The 16,846-nt window shown below is 35.2% G+C and overlaps 1 protein-coding gene across 3 annotated transcripts in view; it reads right to left on the bottom strand.

Moving 5' to 3' along the window:
- Window positions 1-201: 201 nt before the first annotated feature.
- Window positions 202-16,846, bottom strand: part of LOC126746759 (uncharacterized) — a 143,225-nt gene continuing 126,580 nt past the window's right edge. The window contains exons 9-10 of one of the 3 annotated variants that reach the window (XR_007663978.1): window positions 8,792-9,275; window positions 202-569 (exon numbers count right to left, since the gene is read on the bottom strand). Coding sequence is in view for 2 of the 3 variants with exons in the window: in XM_050455094.1 (XP_050311051.1) it covers window positions 8,851-9,275 (425 nt within the window). In the remaining variant the exon portion in view is untranslated. Of the gene's footprint in view, window positions 570-597; window positions 1,042-8,423; window positions 9,276-16,846 lie in introns of those variants that run through there. The other 2 variants (XM_050455095.1, XM_050455094.1) reach the window with 2 other exon arrangements.

The following is a 16,846-nucleotide window of genomic DNA, read 5'->3' as shown; positions in this document are numbered from 1 at the left end:
TTTTTAAAGACTTAAAGCTGTCATATTAAAGTCATATTAAATTAAATACTCGGATTAAAAGCCAGTCTGATTGCCTGGAAGAGTTTAAATATTTTTTAAAATACCTTCCAGGCAGCTAAAGCCTAAAATTAAATATTCTCAGGATGTTCCCGTGAGAGGTTTCTAGGTAGAATAAAGTAATTGAATAAAAAAACAAAATAATTTAGTAATTAAAAACTCTATTTATTCTTACAGATAGGAACAAGTGCGCCTTAAACCAAATACAAGCATAATTAAAAATAAAATAAAACGTGATCTTAAAAATTACGTATGTCTGTTATAACTAACGCATAAGGCTTAATTGAACTATGTTTAATTAAGCCTCACTGTTCAACATTTAACAAGTTGGGCTTCTTGATCACCCCATACAATTTGGACCCAAATCAATTAAGAACCCAAGAAAAAAATACAGTATTGAGACTTATTCATGTCTATTTTATTCCCATGTACTACTACAGCCTCTTCTAAATTAATTAATTAATGCTATCCTAATATAGTACATTCCTTTAAATTATTCTCAAATATAGCACCTCGTAAATATATCTGTCTCCTCCTCTCTATCTATGTATAATATATTTACACACATATCTTAATCTAAATTCTTATTAACTACATCACCATTATTTTCACTTAAATCTAACTCACTAGCAGCAGGTTTTTCCTCATTTTGACATTTTGATTTATTAAAGAAACTCGTGGAAAACTCCTCGAAACCGTTAGTTTCCAACACGTTATCCAGCGAACTGTTTTGACCTATCGCTTTGTCCATACCCACGTCGAAACTCATACTTTTCGTGTTGCTTTTGTATAATGCCGAAGTGATTTTCGGTTTGGTGTGCTCTTCTAACGGTAGTCGACCTCCGGAGGCGCTTTCGTCGTAGCCGAGGTAGTTCTCGTAGCCGTAGTTGCGCTCGTAGCTGACCTGCGTGGTGTAGCTGTAGATGTGGCGCTGCGAGTTTAAGCTGCTGTTGGATGTTGAAAGACCCGTGGTGTTTGTTGCTACTGAAGTTTTAATATTATTAAATAATATTTAAATATTTATATGTGATTTTTAATAACGTTTTAAATTTAACGCGAGTTTAAGCTACGACTTCGGTAAGTCTTGAAACTTTATGACAAACACATTATCATTTACATACATATATATTCACTTATATTTTTTAAACAAATATTTTAAAAAAGTTTTTCTATTGTGGAGCCTTAAAGATGAATTGAATATAACTCGAAACGCTTGAAAAAAAAAGTCTAGAAACAAATATTTTTCTTGAGGTGTTAACCAATTTACTTACGAAACAACACTTCTAATTCACAATCTTAAAATCACAGAAGAATTATTATTGTTGTTGTTTTTTTTTGGGGGGAGAGGTAGTTGATACGCGTATTTTTCAGGCAGTTAAATCTTAAGATAAAGTTGTCATTTAAAGGCAATACAGATTAAAGCAGAGAAAATATTTTAATTTCCAGAAAGTTTCATATTCCGTTTTTCCAGGTAGTAGTATTAGCCAACTGCCTGGAAATAGGAATAAATTCATAATTTGAAGCAATTAAAGTCAGGCTTAAACTTTCTAAAGTCGACAACATTTTATGTTTCTCCAGGCTGTTGAAGTTTTAAAGTGATTGGTCAATTGCTTGAAAAAATAAAAATAAAATCGGCGTTTATTGGCTGTTGAAGTCAGGATTAAGCCTTTTAAAGTAAACAAAATCTTTGTTTTTTTGGACTTGTAATTTTTTAAGGTTTTAGAAGACGTTTCAAGCAGTTAAAGTAATGCCTTTTAAAACAGATGAAATTTTTGGTTTTACCAGGAGTTTAAAGTTATTGGTTTATCACCTAGAAGAACACAAATAAAGTCATTATTTCCAAAAAATTAAAGAGAGCCTTACGTTTTTTAAGTTAATAAAATTTTCTGTTCTTCCAGGCACTTAGAGGTACTGCTCAACTTCCCGAAAAACAAAAATAAAATCGTAATTTCCAAGCAGTTAAAGTCAGACTTAACATTTTTAAACTGGCAAAATTGTCGGTTTTTTTAGACAGTTGTAGTTCTCGACTTTCATCGAAATAAAACCTTTATTTTTAGCCAGTGAAAAGTAAGCTTTAACTTTTTAAAGCCGATAAAATTATCTGTTCTTTCACGGATTCAGTTAATGTTATTATTATTAAAATTGAAATAAATCTGTAATTTTCAGGGAATTAGATTTTGGTTAAATGCTTGGAAAAATAGGAAATTCTGTTGACTTTGACAGGCTTTCTTTAACTGTCTTAAAATGGCCTCTAATATCTAATAATTAATGACTATCAGTGTCTAAAAAATAAAAGTTTACAAATTTAGGTGTTTTTATATTATTGAGGCTAATAACTACAATTATGTAGAAAAACTTGTGTCCAGAAGGACAGAAACTTTTATTAATTTTCAAAAATGTAGGCTTGACTTTAACTGCCTGGAAATGGGTTCTGATACCAAAAAATAATAAAGATTTAAAGCTAGAAAACCTCTGTGCCCGAAAAAAAAACAGAAAATTTTATCAACTTTAAAAAACTTAGGCCTGATTTTGGCTGCCTGAAAATTACGAATTTATTTTTGTTTTCCACAAAAAATTGAATGTGCTTTAACGTAGCACATTCTATTCACAACGTAGTAAATTTTTAAATAGGGTAGATTTTTTAAGTTTGGCAACATTGGATACTCGCTGTCTCGGTACTCCTCCGCAATACCATACGCGTGATTTCGCCGTCATAGATTTATACTTCAGTATTCGTTCGTGTCGGCGAGGTTCGAATGCAGTGTTTACTGGGTCCTGAGAACCCATTAGTAGTAAATACGCGACAAGTTAATAACTACTGCTTATTGGTTTAAAAGTATCTATTTCGTTGTTATTTTTTGCAAAGTATTTATCTATTTCACAAGAATAGGTACAAGTGGCCATAAGGTATAAGTTAATAGATATAAAATGTGTTTTTTTACTATCTTTCAGTAAATGCAACGCAATGGCGTGAAGATAGGGTTAAGAAATATTTTAGAGTCTGAAGACTTTTGGGAAAGTATGGAAGAGTCAAACCAAATGGGCTCGAGCAAGAAAAGTGTATCCGTTGGTGTTCCAAACAGAGAAGCTGTCTTAGAGGAACTAGAAAGATTGGCTGAAAAGAGTGACCAGACAATGAAATAATACTGAGCGACCACAATTCCGAAACAGAGCAAGAAAATTCCGATTCGGAAGAAGAAGAGTTGCCCATCAGGAACAGTTGGTATGGGAAAGACAATACCAAATGGTCAAAAAGAGCAGGTATTAGAGGTAGGACCCCTGCTCATAATTTGGTTACTATCTTGCGTGGCCTTATTGGCCCTGCTCGTAATAATCCTCCACGTGAGCCTGTAGGTGCTTGGAGTCTACTAATTTCTAATGAGATGATACAAAAGTTAGTTGATTTTACCAATTTGAAGATAACCTCCACCAGAGAAAACTATAAAAAGTCTAAAAGGTTTGCTCAGTCACAAACTAAATTTTGGCCTTCGTTTACTGAAAATACCAACATATGTGAAATCAAGGGGTTTTTTGGGTTGTTCTATCTTCAGTCTATCTTTAAATCTAATCATGAAGACGTCCGTTCTATGTGGGCAACATATGGGACAGAAAGACCTATTTTTCGTGCTACTATGAGTCTGGCCCGATTTTCGTTTTTATTGAGCTGTCTCAGATTTGACAATGTAGAGACCCGAAAAGAAAGAGTAAAAACTGATAAGTTGGCCGCTGTGTCGGAATTATTTGATGAGTTTGTAGCTAGATCAAAGTCATGTTATTCACCGGGAATTTACCTAACTGTAGACGAAATGCTTTTACCGTTTCGAGGAAGGTATGGATTTCGGATGTATATTCCGAACAAACCTGCCAAATATGGAATTAAAGTGCAGGTTTTGACTGACGCTAAAACGCATTATCTCGTAGAAGCAGGGATTTATGCCGGTTCCGAAATAAAAGTTGATGGTGCAAAAAAGCCTACATTATCAAATCCAACAAGAATGGTTCTAAGGCTTGAGGAGTGTGTTAAAGGCACCAACAGGAACATCACCGGGGATAACTGGTACAGTTCAGTGGAACTCGTCGACGAACTCAAGGAAAACAGTTTAACGTACGTGGGAATCTTACGAAAAAATAAAAAATCTGTACCACATGAATTTTTACCGAACCGAAAACGTGCAATTCATGTAATGTAATTCAAATGTAAAAGCGTTATATTACTTTCTAGCATGCATCATGACAATTCTGTCAACAAAACAACCAAAAAGCCGGAGATAATTCATTTTTATAATGAAACAAAATCTGGAGTTGACGCATTAGATTTGAAATGTGCGTTGTATTCAGTATCCAGAAGAACTAACCGTTGGCCAATGGCAATTTTTTTTGCTATATTGAACATTGCAGGTGTAAATTCTCGAGTATTGTACCAATTTGCATCAAAAGGTAAATAAATAAAACGATACTCATTTATCAAAACTCTTGGGAAGCAATTAATAGGTGAACATTTGCGACTCAGAATGGCCAACAAGAAGGTGCACTCAAATGTACGAATCCTCATTGCTGAACTTTTGGGGGTTGCGAATCCAGTTTCTGAGCAGCCTCAAGTACCTCCTGGAAAAAGTAAAAGAAAAAGGTGTGCCATATGCCCCATCTACAATGATAGGAAAACTGCTATCCAGTATGACATATGTAAGTTGCCCATTTGCAATCAATGCTGCAAGAAATTGTGCCCTAAAAATAATTTTAGGTTTTTTTCGGTTTATGTACTGTAATATACCCAAGTAATTTTAAATTTTTGAATACAAGTTTTTTTTTATTGATTTTATGGCAATTTTATTATTATGGGTCCTAAGGACCCATCAGTAGTACATATGTAATTAAAATGTGTTGGTGGTTGTTCAGGATTAAGCCTGATTTTGACTGCCTGAAAATAAGGACTTTATTTTAGTTTTTCACAAAAAATTTAATGTTCTTCAACATGTTTGGTTGTGACTTTAATTTCCAGTAAATGATCATTCTTATTGTTTTTCTCCAGGTACTGGTCGAACAATTTCTAGTGTCTGTTAGGACAAATTATTTAATCCGCTTTAAGAAATTCTAAGTCAGACTTTAACTGCCTAAAAATTACGACTTTATTTCTGCTACAGGTAGTTGACCAATAGCTAAAACTGACTGGAAACACGGGAAATCTTATCGACTTTAAAACATTTAATCCTGACTTCTTAAAACTGCCTAAAAATAAAGAAAATTTCCTTTGTTTTAAAGGTCTTGAAGCTAACTGTAACTGCATGAAAATGTCTCCCAAAACTTTTAAATATTAGGTGTTGTAATTGCCTGGAAAAACAGAAGATTTTATTATCTTTAAAAAGCTTAAGCCTGACTTTAATTGCTAAAAAATGATGACTTTATTTGTATTTTTCCAGGCAGTTGTCCAATAAAATCAAATGCCTAAAAATATAAGAGATTTAAAGTTAGAGATATGCAAGCGTTTGATAAAAACCAGAAAATTATAGATTGTACATGTTTTACTGCGAATTTTATAGGGTTAACGTTGATTTTGACTGCATATAAATGATTACTTAATTTTTGTTCTTCTAGGCAATTGTCTAATAATTTTCTAAAAAATTTATAAACTTAAAAAAAAATTAAAAATTGAAGTTTGACTTTAACTGTCTGGAAATAAAAACTTTATCTCTGTTTTACTACGCTTTTATAAAGGTTTTTCAGAAAGCTGACCAACAATTATAGGCGCTTGAAAAAACACAGAAAATTTAATCCGTTTTACCATATTTTATTGTGATTTTATCTACCGTAATTAATGATTTTATATCTGTTTTTGCAGACAGTCTTCCAGTAACAAAAACATAAAATTTAAACTGCAACAACAAGTTTTATTGTGTCTATAATAGTGACTTTATTTATGTTTTTTCAGGAAATTTGGAAATATAGGAAATTTTATCTACTTTAACAGCCTTAAGCCTGACTTGTCTGGAAAACTCTGTAGGCCTCTACTGAAAAACAAAATATTTTAACTGCTTTAAACTATACTCTAAATGCTTTAGCTCCTTATCTCAAGCTTTAACATTTTCTGGCAATTAAAGTCGCAGTAAAAAATGATGCACCAGATAAAACTTCTTATTTTCGAGGCAGTTATAGTTAAAGTCAGACTTAAGTTCTTTTAAATACATTAAATTTTCTGTGTTATCAGAAATTTGCATTAATTGGTTAACTGCCTGAGAAACAGAAATAAAACAGATAGTTAAAGTCATCCTAAACTTTTTAAATCAAGTAAGATCTTCTGTTTTTCTAGGCAGACAAAGACATAATTTTGATGTTTGGGTAGGCATTTCCAGATGGTTAAAGTCAGCCTTAAAACCTTAAGCCCTTTAAAACAAATACAATTTTCTGTACTTCATGCAATAACTTAAACAGCGGAAACCACACAAATAAAGTGTCTATTTACTGGTAATTAAAGTCACATTAAAAAATGTTAAAACATATTAAATTTTCTGTTTTTCTCGGTAGTTAATGACTTTCTAATATTTTGTAGTATAAGTATTGTAAGCTGATGATTTAAAAGCTTTTAAAGTTGGCTTTAAGCCCATTAAATCAGTTAAACTAAACTTTTTGGAAACAGAAATAAAACCATAATTGAATTGACGAAACAGTGGGCTGCCAAGGCAGTTGTGCATATAGGTCTCCTGATAGACCCGTCATGCCCCACCGGGGTTTACCAGAGCCCAACGGTCTTAGAGAAACCGATAAGGCTCTCTGGTCTGAAGGACTTAAAGTCACTCGGTACACAGAAAGTGTTACCGAAGTATTTAAACCTGGCACGCGTGAGTGCTGGGCACTCCCTAACTACATGGTCAACGGTTTCATCCTCCTCACAGCACCATCGGCATTTCGGGTTGTCCGCAATACCGATAGTATGGAGATGGCTTCTTAAGTGCCAGTGACTAAGACCTGTCACTAGCCGACTTTCGCGTCTTTTTAGGCGTAGTAGATTTTTGGTGAGACAGGCAGAGGGCCCACCTATGTGCGCTTTGGCCTGTCTCATACCAGGGGACTCAGTCCATCTTTGGTGGGTCCACTTGTCCAGCAGACCCTTTATTGACGCAACCGCAACGCATTTGGCGATACCAACTATGGGTTCCGGTCCCATCGGCACATTCGCGGATCCCAGTCTGGCAAGAGAGTCCGCTTCCTCATTACCTGCGTGGCCAGGTATCCAGACGAGCTGGACCCTGCAGCCAACCTGTACCAGTTTTTTCAGGACTTTTATGCACTCTAGTACAAGCTTGGAGCTTACCTTTGCGGCCGTGATAGCCTTAATGGCAGCTCTGCTGTCCGAGCATATTGATACGACTGTATTGCGGTGTCCGCAGCTTAGGATTTTCTGTCCGCATTTTAATACAGCGAATACTTTGGCCTGGAAGACAGTAGCGTGCTCCCCCAGCGAGTATGTCCTACTGGTATGTGGGATCCCACCACAAAGCCCTGATCCAGCTCTGTTATTCATTCTGGAGCCATCTGTGTACCAGATGGTCTCCCTATTTAGCAATGCAGGTCTGTTGGAATGCTGCCACTCCTCTCTGCCTGCAATGTGCGTCACGAATCCCTCGCAGTCCACAGTCACTGGAGCCATGCAGTCACTGCCCATCAGAAGGAGAGGACATTCCTGTATGGCCCGTGATCAAATTTTTGCATGACCGGTCTCGCCAGCACGTAATAAAACCATAATTTTCATGCAGTTAAAGTAAAGTTTAAACTTTTTTAGGTAGATAAAATTTTCTATTAGAGTTGAAGTAATTGAACAATTGCCTGAAAAAAATCCAAATAAAGTCCTCATTTAATGGCAATTTAAGTCACAATAAGGCATATTAAATTTTCTGTTTTGCAAGGCCGATACGTGGTGAACTGCCTGAAAAACAAAGACAATCTCGTAATTTATAGGCTGCTAAAGTCAGGATACATTTTTTTTAAGTTTACATTTTTCCAGACAGAAAAGATATGGGTCAATTGCCAAGTCAGGCTTATAAATTCTATAAATTTTTTGATTTTCCAGGCAGTTAAAGTCGCTTACTAGCAATTAAATTTACGTACTAGCAATTAAATTCACAATAAAATATGTTAAAGCAAATTAAACTTTCTGTTTTTTTAGGCAAGTTTTTTCTTTAAGGTAAGTGTAATTAGGTCAGATGTTTATGCATTTAAAGCTTAAATTTAGATTCTTTTAAAATTTAAAGCCCATATTAAACTCACATTTAGTAGATATTTAAAGACTGGGATCGAATGCCAGTCTAATTGCCTGAAAGAGTTAATATTATTTATATATAATGTTAAAAAATTATAAAAAAAAAACAAAATAATGTAGTAATTAAAAACTCTATTTATTCTTACAGATAGGAACAAGTGCGCCTTAAACCAAATACAAGCATAATTAAAAATAAAATAAAACGTGATCTTAAAAATTACGTATGTCTGTTATAACTAACGCATAAGGCTTAATTGAACTATGTTTAATTAAGCCTCACTGTTCAACATTTAACAAGTTGGGCTTCTTGAGCACCCCATAAAATTTGGACCCAAATCAATTAAGAACCCAAGAAAAAAATACAATATCGAGACTTATTCATGTCTATTTTATTCCCATGTACTACTACAGCCTCTTCTAAATTAATTAATTAATGCTATCCTAATATAGTACATTCCTTTAAATTATTCTCAAATATAGCACCTCGTAAATATATCTGTCTCCTCCTCTCTATCTATGTATAATATATATACACACATATCTTAATCTAAATCCTTATTAACTACATCACCATTATTTTCACTTAAATCTAACTCACTAGCAGCAGGTTTTTCCTCATTTTGACATTTTGATTTATTAAAGAAACTCGCGGAAAACTCCTCGAAACCGTTAGTTTCCAGCACGTTATCCAGCGAACTGTTTTGACCCAAGCTGAGTTTCCCTCTCGCTTTGTCCATACCCACGTCGAAACTCATACTTTTCGTGTTGCTCTTGTATAATGCCGAAGTGATTTTCGGTTTGGTGTCCTCTTCTAACGGTAGTCGACCTCCGGAGGCGCTTTCGTCGTAGCCGAGGTAGTTCTCGTAGCCGTAGCTGCGCTCGTAGCTGACCTGCGTGGTGTAGCTGTAGCTGTGACGCTGCGAGTTTAAGCTGCTGCTGGATGTTGAAAGACCGGTGTTTGTTGCTACTGAAATGTTGGATATTGTTTAGTACATTGTTGTTGTACTGTTTGAGGAGGAAAAAAAAATACTTTTAGGGCAGTAAAAGTCAGGCTTAAGCTTAGTTAATAGAATTTTCAGTTTTCCAGACAGTTGACCAATAGCGAACGTCAACTGCTTCGAATGATACAAATAAAGTAATAATTTGCAAAAGCTATGAATGTGACATATTAAAGCCATAGATTAAATTTTCTGTTTTTCCAGTCAGTTTTGGGTATAGGTAACAACCGTCCCTACCAGGATAAGGAAGATTCTTCTACAGGGGTGGTTTTGAAATACCTTGCAGCTTACAATTTCCAAATTCTGCAGCAACAATACTCGGATCACACAAAGAAAGAGTAAGATATAAAACTCGATATTTCAGGATATTAGTGGGTTGAAAAAAATAAACAAAGCATAATAATAATGAGGGATGATACATTTTTTCAATTGAAGTTTTCTGAGGTAAAAATAGTGTTTAGTAAGTATTTCATTTAGCGATTTAAGAATCAGATATCAGCAGATACAAGATTTGAGATTTCTGTATTACACTGCTACTTGTAGTCGCACATCTACTTCTGACGCTAATATTTCTAGTAACTGCTAGCCTCTTCAGAGCATATTCTAAAATTTAATATCTAAGGTGTCCTTATAAGACTAGCTATTAAAACTCTCATAGAAACTGTATAAGTTGAATCCAGCATCTCGATTAATGTAGTCGAGAGTCTTAACGATGTCAGTGAACGTCAGTCATAGAAGATTCAGTTTAATTCATTTTATTTTACCAGCATTTTAACCACAGCTGTAGGGAATGCAGACAGCTTATTTCAGTATATATTCATACTATACATATATATTTGTACTATATTCAGCGTATTTTATCGGTTGCATTAAACGTTTGTAAAAGGTCATATTGATTGAGGCTTAGTTTATGGGTATTAGTTTATTGTTTATTTCTTAATAGCGAATTTGTTATTTCTCTCTAATTATACTTCTTCTGAGTAAACACACATGTTAAATCCTTGCGTCAAAAAATTCCTCTTGAAAAAACAGAAGTGCCCTAAATCAGTAATTTGACCATTATAGATGTTTGATGATGTTATATCAAAACATTGAAGTATCTATTTGAATGCATTGCTTAGTCGTCAGGTCAGTAAAACTTTTTTGACAACTACTTGGAAAAACCACAAATAAAGTCATCACTTATGCGCAGTTAAAGTCAACTTTAACCATTTTAAAATCACTATCATTTTCTTTCCAGGCAGTTGACGTTTATGGAAAACTACCTGAAAAAACACAAATAACGCAATGATTTTGTGAAAAGTGAAGTCCTAATAGAAGGTGTTACTACTTAGCTGTTTTTTTCATTGAAAAACAGAGATAAAATCGTAATTTCCAGGCAGTTAAATTCGGGCCTACATTTTCAAGTCAATCAAATTTTCCGTTTTTCCAGGCATTGGACCAACAACTTCAAATGCCTGGAAAACTACTAATAAAGTAAATATTTACTGGCAATTAAAATCTCAATAAAACATGTTAAAGCAGATTAAATTTTTCCCGTTTTCCAGGTACTTGTATCAGTCTAGTGCCTGCAAAACAAACAAAAAACACTTAAAGTCAGGCCTAAAGCTGGTAAAATCTTCCGTTTTTCCATGCAGTTAAAGACTCTCTATTATTTTTAACTTTTGGAAGACATCTCGAGGTAGTTCAAGCCCCTTTAAGACAAATAAAATTTTCTGTGTTACCAGACATCATTTTCTGGCAGTTAAACTCTGACTTATAATTTTAAATTCGATAAAAATTGTCTGTTTTTTTGTGTCAGGCACTAAAAGTTTAAATAAGGTACTTAAGGGGAATAAGGCCTAGCTAAGAAAAAAATTGAATAAAGTGAAAGACTGTAACGTTAATATTTAGTTTAATACACCAAAGTGCTTATAAGGTTATATTAATTTTAACAAACTTAAAAAATAATCTCTAAAAAAACTAGAAAACAAAAAATAAATATTAAGAAAAATAACGCAAATCGGCATTATTATCCGATGGAGGTTTAATAAAGCCTATACATAAAAATGGCACAACTCGTTAATTGGGCGACGTTTAGCAGCCATCGGGACACTCAAAATCATCCATGTCATTGACTGTTAAGCCAACACATTCCTCATGGTACCATTTAAGACATTTGCTGCACTGCCTCATATCGGCCTGCCTGTCTCCTCACATCCATGGCAATACCATTCGCTACTTAACTTTTCCCTGGAATTTTTAATATCTTTATTCAATTTGGCACGACTTTTGTTGTCCTCGGTAAAAAGATCTCTAGTGACTGAAGTTTCTTTGTAGTTTTTTTTCGTTTTTTTTTAGGTTTTTCATTAGTTTTTACTGGTGTGGGCAAAAGCTCATTAAAAGAAGTGACTTTTGTTGTTCGTCTCTTTAATTCAGCAAGAGGGATATGGTCATCAGTCGAATCCGAGTCAGAAGAGTAAACATTGAAATAGGAAAATTTGCCAGACTTGTTGGATGCCATTCCAGACGGACCAGGTTGAGGAGATTCAGGTGGACGCCTATTTTCTTTGTTGGTATCATCCGGTGCCGGTACGTCTGAAAGAATTGAAGGAGCAAATGCTTTTTCTGGAATTGCCTCGGGATTTAATGGAAACAGACCAGTAGCCTTAAAACCGTTTATAATGTTACTATGTGTCATGCATTTAGACCAAACATTTGAAAGAATGATGTTAAAACGTGATTTGGTCAGCTTTTTGTTAGGATTCTGATCCAAGAATAATAATACCTCATTATTCCAATGATGCTCAAATGAACGATATACAGATTTGTCGAGGGGTTGAAGGCATGTGTTGTATTCGATGGCAAACAGTAGAGATCTATATCAAGTGAGTCTCCAACATCAAAAATTGACGAATCAAGATGACAAGCTGCACCATCAAAAACTAAGAGGCACCTTCCTGGACTTTTGTATCGGGCTAAGTGCTTGAGGAATTCTTTAAAAAGTTCGTTAGTCATGTAGCCTTTACTTGATTTTTCCACTAGAGTTCCTGGTGGCAAATTATCATGTAATTCTGGCTTTAGCCTCTTTCCTTTAAAAATAATCATAGGAGATATTGATATTCCAAGGGCACTGACACACTCTCTGCATGTTCTGACGATTGAAAGTGAACACGTTTTACCCCTTTCTTAGCTAAAACGGTTGGCTGGTGTTGAATAGTCAAGCGGCATCCCTTTTCATCCATATTATAAAGTCTTTCAGGGTGATTAATTATATCAAGATCATCATACATTTTCCCTATTTTTGAAAAATGATCATCAACTATACATTTATTAAGTTTTTGAGCCCTAGCTGGATTCATAAACTGTGCTTTTCTTTTAGAAATTACAGGATTTCTCTTCATAAAAGCCTTTAGCCAGTCTTTACCAGCAAGTTTTGAAGTTGTATTAAATTGATGAGCAATTTTATTATCTTTGCAGAATCTGAATACCAATCGACGAAGGATCCGTGGAGTCACAGGTAGACCTATTTTACTAAATCTTATTATTCTTTTAACGAGATCAGCTTCTCGTTCTTCTTTTAAAATAGATTTACGACCTAGTCTTTTTATTAGGATTCCATTCTGAACATGATTTCTAATGGTTCTTCTGGGAATATTAAACCTTGCCGCAGCTCCATATGTACTCAGAGTACCGCGTTGAACAGATCGAACTGCTGATATTAAATCCTCCTCGCACCAAGGTGCCCTTTTAGGAAGCATGATGTTAAAAATCACTGAAAATAAAACGAGAATAGTTTAGAAGTTTAATAATATGTTAATAAAAACATTAATTTGTCATGAGGATAATAAGGCCTATAGCTTATTTTTATAGGCCTTATTACCCATCCATGACGAAATATTATGTAAATTTATTTAAATTATGTCGGCTAAATTTAATCTAATAAACTATTGAAATCACAAAATATAAAGTCCAACCTAAATATCTGCAGTTATAAATTAAAAATACAATTATAAATACTAAAAATACTTACGTTTTTGTTCGTTGTATCCTTATAATATCACACGCAGTGACCCGTCGACACAAGTTGTTGGAACTTACTGACGCCCGAAAGCGAGGAACGCGGATAGTCCGTTCGAATGTCGCTTGTAAATGGACCAATAGGAGACGCGGACTCAACGCAACCAATCGATTTGCGATTAATTTAAAGCGGTTTTTTTGAATATAGGCCTTATTAACCGACAGGCCTTATTACCTGCAGGTACCTTATTTAATATATTTTTAGATATTGAACCTATTTTCACGTAGTTAAAGTCGGGCTTAAAGCTTTTAAAGCAGATTATATTTTCTGTTTTTCCACGCACTTCTAATTATTTGTCAACTATCTGGAAAACAGGCATAAAATTGCCATTTCCAGGAAATTAAAATAAGGCTTATCTCTTTTAAAGCAGGTCAAATCTTCTGATTTTGTAGGCTATTAAAGATTCTTTAAAACTTTGAGAAATAAAGTCGTCATTTCTAAGCAGTTAAGGTCAGGCTTAAAGTTTTTTTAATGTCATAAGACTTTCTGCTTTTACAGGTAGTTATATTTATTGGACAACTGCCTGAAAAAATACAAATAAAGTCATAATTTACGCAGTTGACTTGAGATTTATCCCTTTTACAATCGCAAAAATGTTCTGTTTTTTCAGGCAGTTAACCAATAACTTTAAGTGCCTGGTAACACAGAAAATTTTCATTCGCAATAAAACATGTTAAACCAGAATAAATTTTTTGTTTTTTTTTTAGGCAGTTATAGTTATTGATCAACTGCCTAAAACACAGTAATAAAGTCTTAATATCCAGGAAAATAAAGTCAGATTTAAGTTTTTTAAAGTCAATAATATTTTTAATTTTCCAGCAGTTAATTGCAGCCTTAACCTTTTAAAACATATAAAATTTTCTGTGTTACCAGGCATTTAAATTTATTCGTCTGAAGATCTGACTTTCACAGCAGACATCCCTACTCTGCTTAACGATGTGTGTGGCCGTAATATTCCTATATCCAAGGCGTCTAGATTTGGAAAACCCAACTGTAATGGCTGCAGACCAGTTAAGATCACACTGGTGAACCATGGGGATGTCGGATTCCTACTGAAGAACAGGAGTAAGTTCTCAGGAAGAAAGATATACATTGAGTCTGACCTTACCCCAGCTCAGTTGGAACACCTTAATAAAGTCAAGGAAGAACTGAGGCTGCGCAGGCACCGTGGTGAGGATAACCTCTTCATTAAGTATAGCAATGGTATTCCCTTAATAGCGGCAAAAAACCAAGGGCAACCACCTCCCCCTCCTCCCACTCCTTAAAAAATGTAGTTTCTTACTATTACTAAAACACCCGCGGCCTGCGCTCCAAGGCCAATACCTTCTTTAGTGCTGCGTCTACTTCTGGCTATGATATTATCTCCATCACAGAAACTTGGCTTCAAAATGATATACTTGATGGTGAAATTCTTCCCAACTCATACGTAATGTACCGTTCTGACAGAAATTTGACCTTGTTGCTGCTTCAAGGGGTGGTGGTGTTCTACTGGGGATTCTGAACCACCTCTCCCCGGAAGCCCTCGACCTTTCTGCGATCAGCCAAGAAATACCAGAAATCGACCTGGTAGGATGTAGAGTCAAATTTAATCATTTCATACTGTATATTTTTGTATCGTACGTTCCTCCTTCCATCGACTCCGTGCAATTTAAACGCTTTCTCGAAGCCTTTTCCATGGTTAATGTAATCTATTCTGAACATGTGATTATCCTGGGAGACTTTAATGTCCCCACTTATATTGAACACTCGGTATCTCTCAATAGTAAACGTCAACTTCTAAGTAATTTTCTTGATTTCCTAAACTATAAGCAATTCAATAGCGTGGTAAATAACAATCTTCGCAAGCTTTAATATCTCTGTATTTAACAGCGGTGCATCTCTTGCCCCGAAGGATACCTACCATCCTTCTCTGTCATTTGAATTCCATGCAGGCCTTATCTCTCTCAATAACCTACCCTTTTATAAAGCTGAAATAAAGGAATTTAATTTTAGAAAGGCTAACTTTCCGCTTTTGTATCAGCTGCTGCTAGATACTGATTGGTCGCCTGTCATGGTGCAGCAGGACGTCAACTCTGCATGTGATGTTCTTTATGATATACTGAACAACACTTTCTCTAGAGCGGTACCCTTCAAGGTAAAACGTAAAAGACGTTTCCCTTCCTGGTTTTCGGGGGACACAATTCGTAATATATATAAAAAGGAAAAAGCATTTCGTTATTTTAAGATTTCCAAGTCTAATCATCATCTAGAGATATTTAGGTCTCTGCGCAAGACAATTAAAGCTCTAACTGCACAAGCCTACAAAATGTATATCCATAGTATTGAGAACAAAATAACCTCCGATCCGAGTGAATTTTGATCTTTTATTTGAAGCAAACGTAATCAGTCTTAAATCCCCGGCTCAATGAAGCTTTCTAACCAATCATACAATACGCCTGACAGCATTGTGTCCACTTTTGGAGATTATTTCAGGAGTGTATACACGAACTCACTTCCCAGCGATCATCCTGTCGTCTCTAAACCTCCCTTAACTTGCATAGACGTCGTCGCGCTCGCGGCTACCGACATTATAATGGCGAGCAAGTTGTCTCAAAAGCAAAATGACCTCTGGCCCAGATCTAATTCCTAGTTTTTTAGCTAAGGACTGCTCTGTTGCACTTACAGACCCTCTGCTCCACATTTTTAATCTGATCCTTAACACAGGTATTTTTCCCAACATCTGGAAGCAAGCCAAAGTTTACCCTATCTTTAAAAAGGGCGATGCTAGAACAATAGAGAATTACCGCCCTATATCCATTCTGTGCAATTTCTCAAAGTTATTCGAGTTGGCTCTTTATAAATTAATTTTTCCCAAGGTTAAGTCCATGCTGGCCAACGATCAACATGGCTCTTTGTTTCTGGCCGCTCATGTACTACAAACCTAGCATTCTTCTCTCAGTATGTGTGCGAAGCACTTTGATATTGATAGAGGTCAATTCGATGTTATCTACACATACTTTCAAAAGGCTTTTGACCAGATTGACCACTTCATCCTATTAAATAAGCTTGAACGCCAGTTTGGATTCTCCGATCGCTTGATAAAGCTCCTTAACTCCTATTTAGTTGACCGCTCTCAGTTTGTAGTGGTCGAAGTCTTTAGATCTTCTTGTTTTTCACCCACTTCTGGAGTTCCTAAGGTCTCTAACTTGGGCCCTCTTCTCTTTAACGTTTTCGCTAATGACTTGATCTGCACCCTCAATTGCTCTCGGTTAGCATATGCTGATGACCTAAAGCTTTTCCATAGGATTGACCCTATATCAGATTGTGGTCAACTGCAAGAAAACATCAATACTGTACACCATTGGTGCACTTTGAACCGGCTTAACCTTAATGTTTTCAAGTGTAATGTGGCCAGCTACTTTCGAATCAAAAGTCCAGTTGTCTTTAATTACTCAGTTAATGGAGAGTCTCTGGCAAGGTCTACCTGTTTTAAGGATCTTG

This window comes from Anthonomus grandis, chromosome 18 (assembly GCF_022605725.1).
Source record: "Anthonomus grandis grandis chromosome 18, icAntGran1.3, whole genome shotgun sequence".
NCBI classification, from domain to species: Eukaryota; Metazoa; Arthropoda; class Insecta; order Coleoptera; family Curculionidae; genus Anthonomus; species Anthonomus grandis.
Note: the sequence above shows the minus strand (reverse complement) of the source record. Positions and strands in the feature narration are given on the sequence as shown.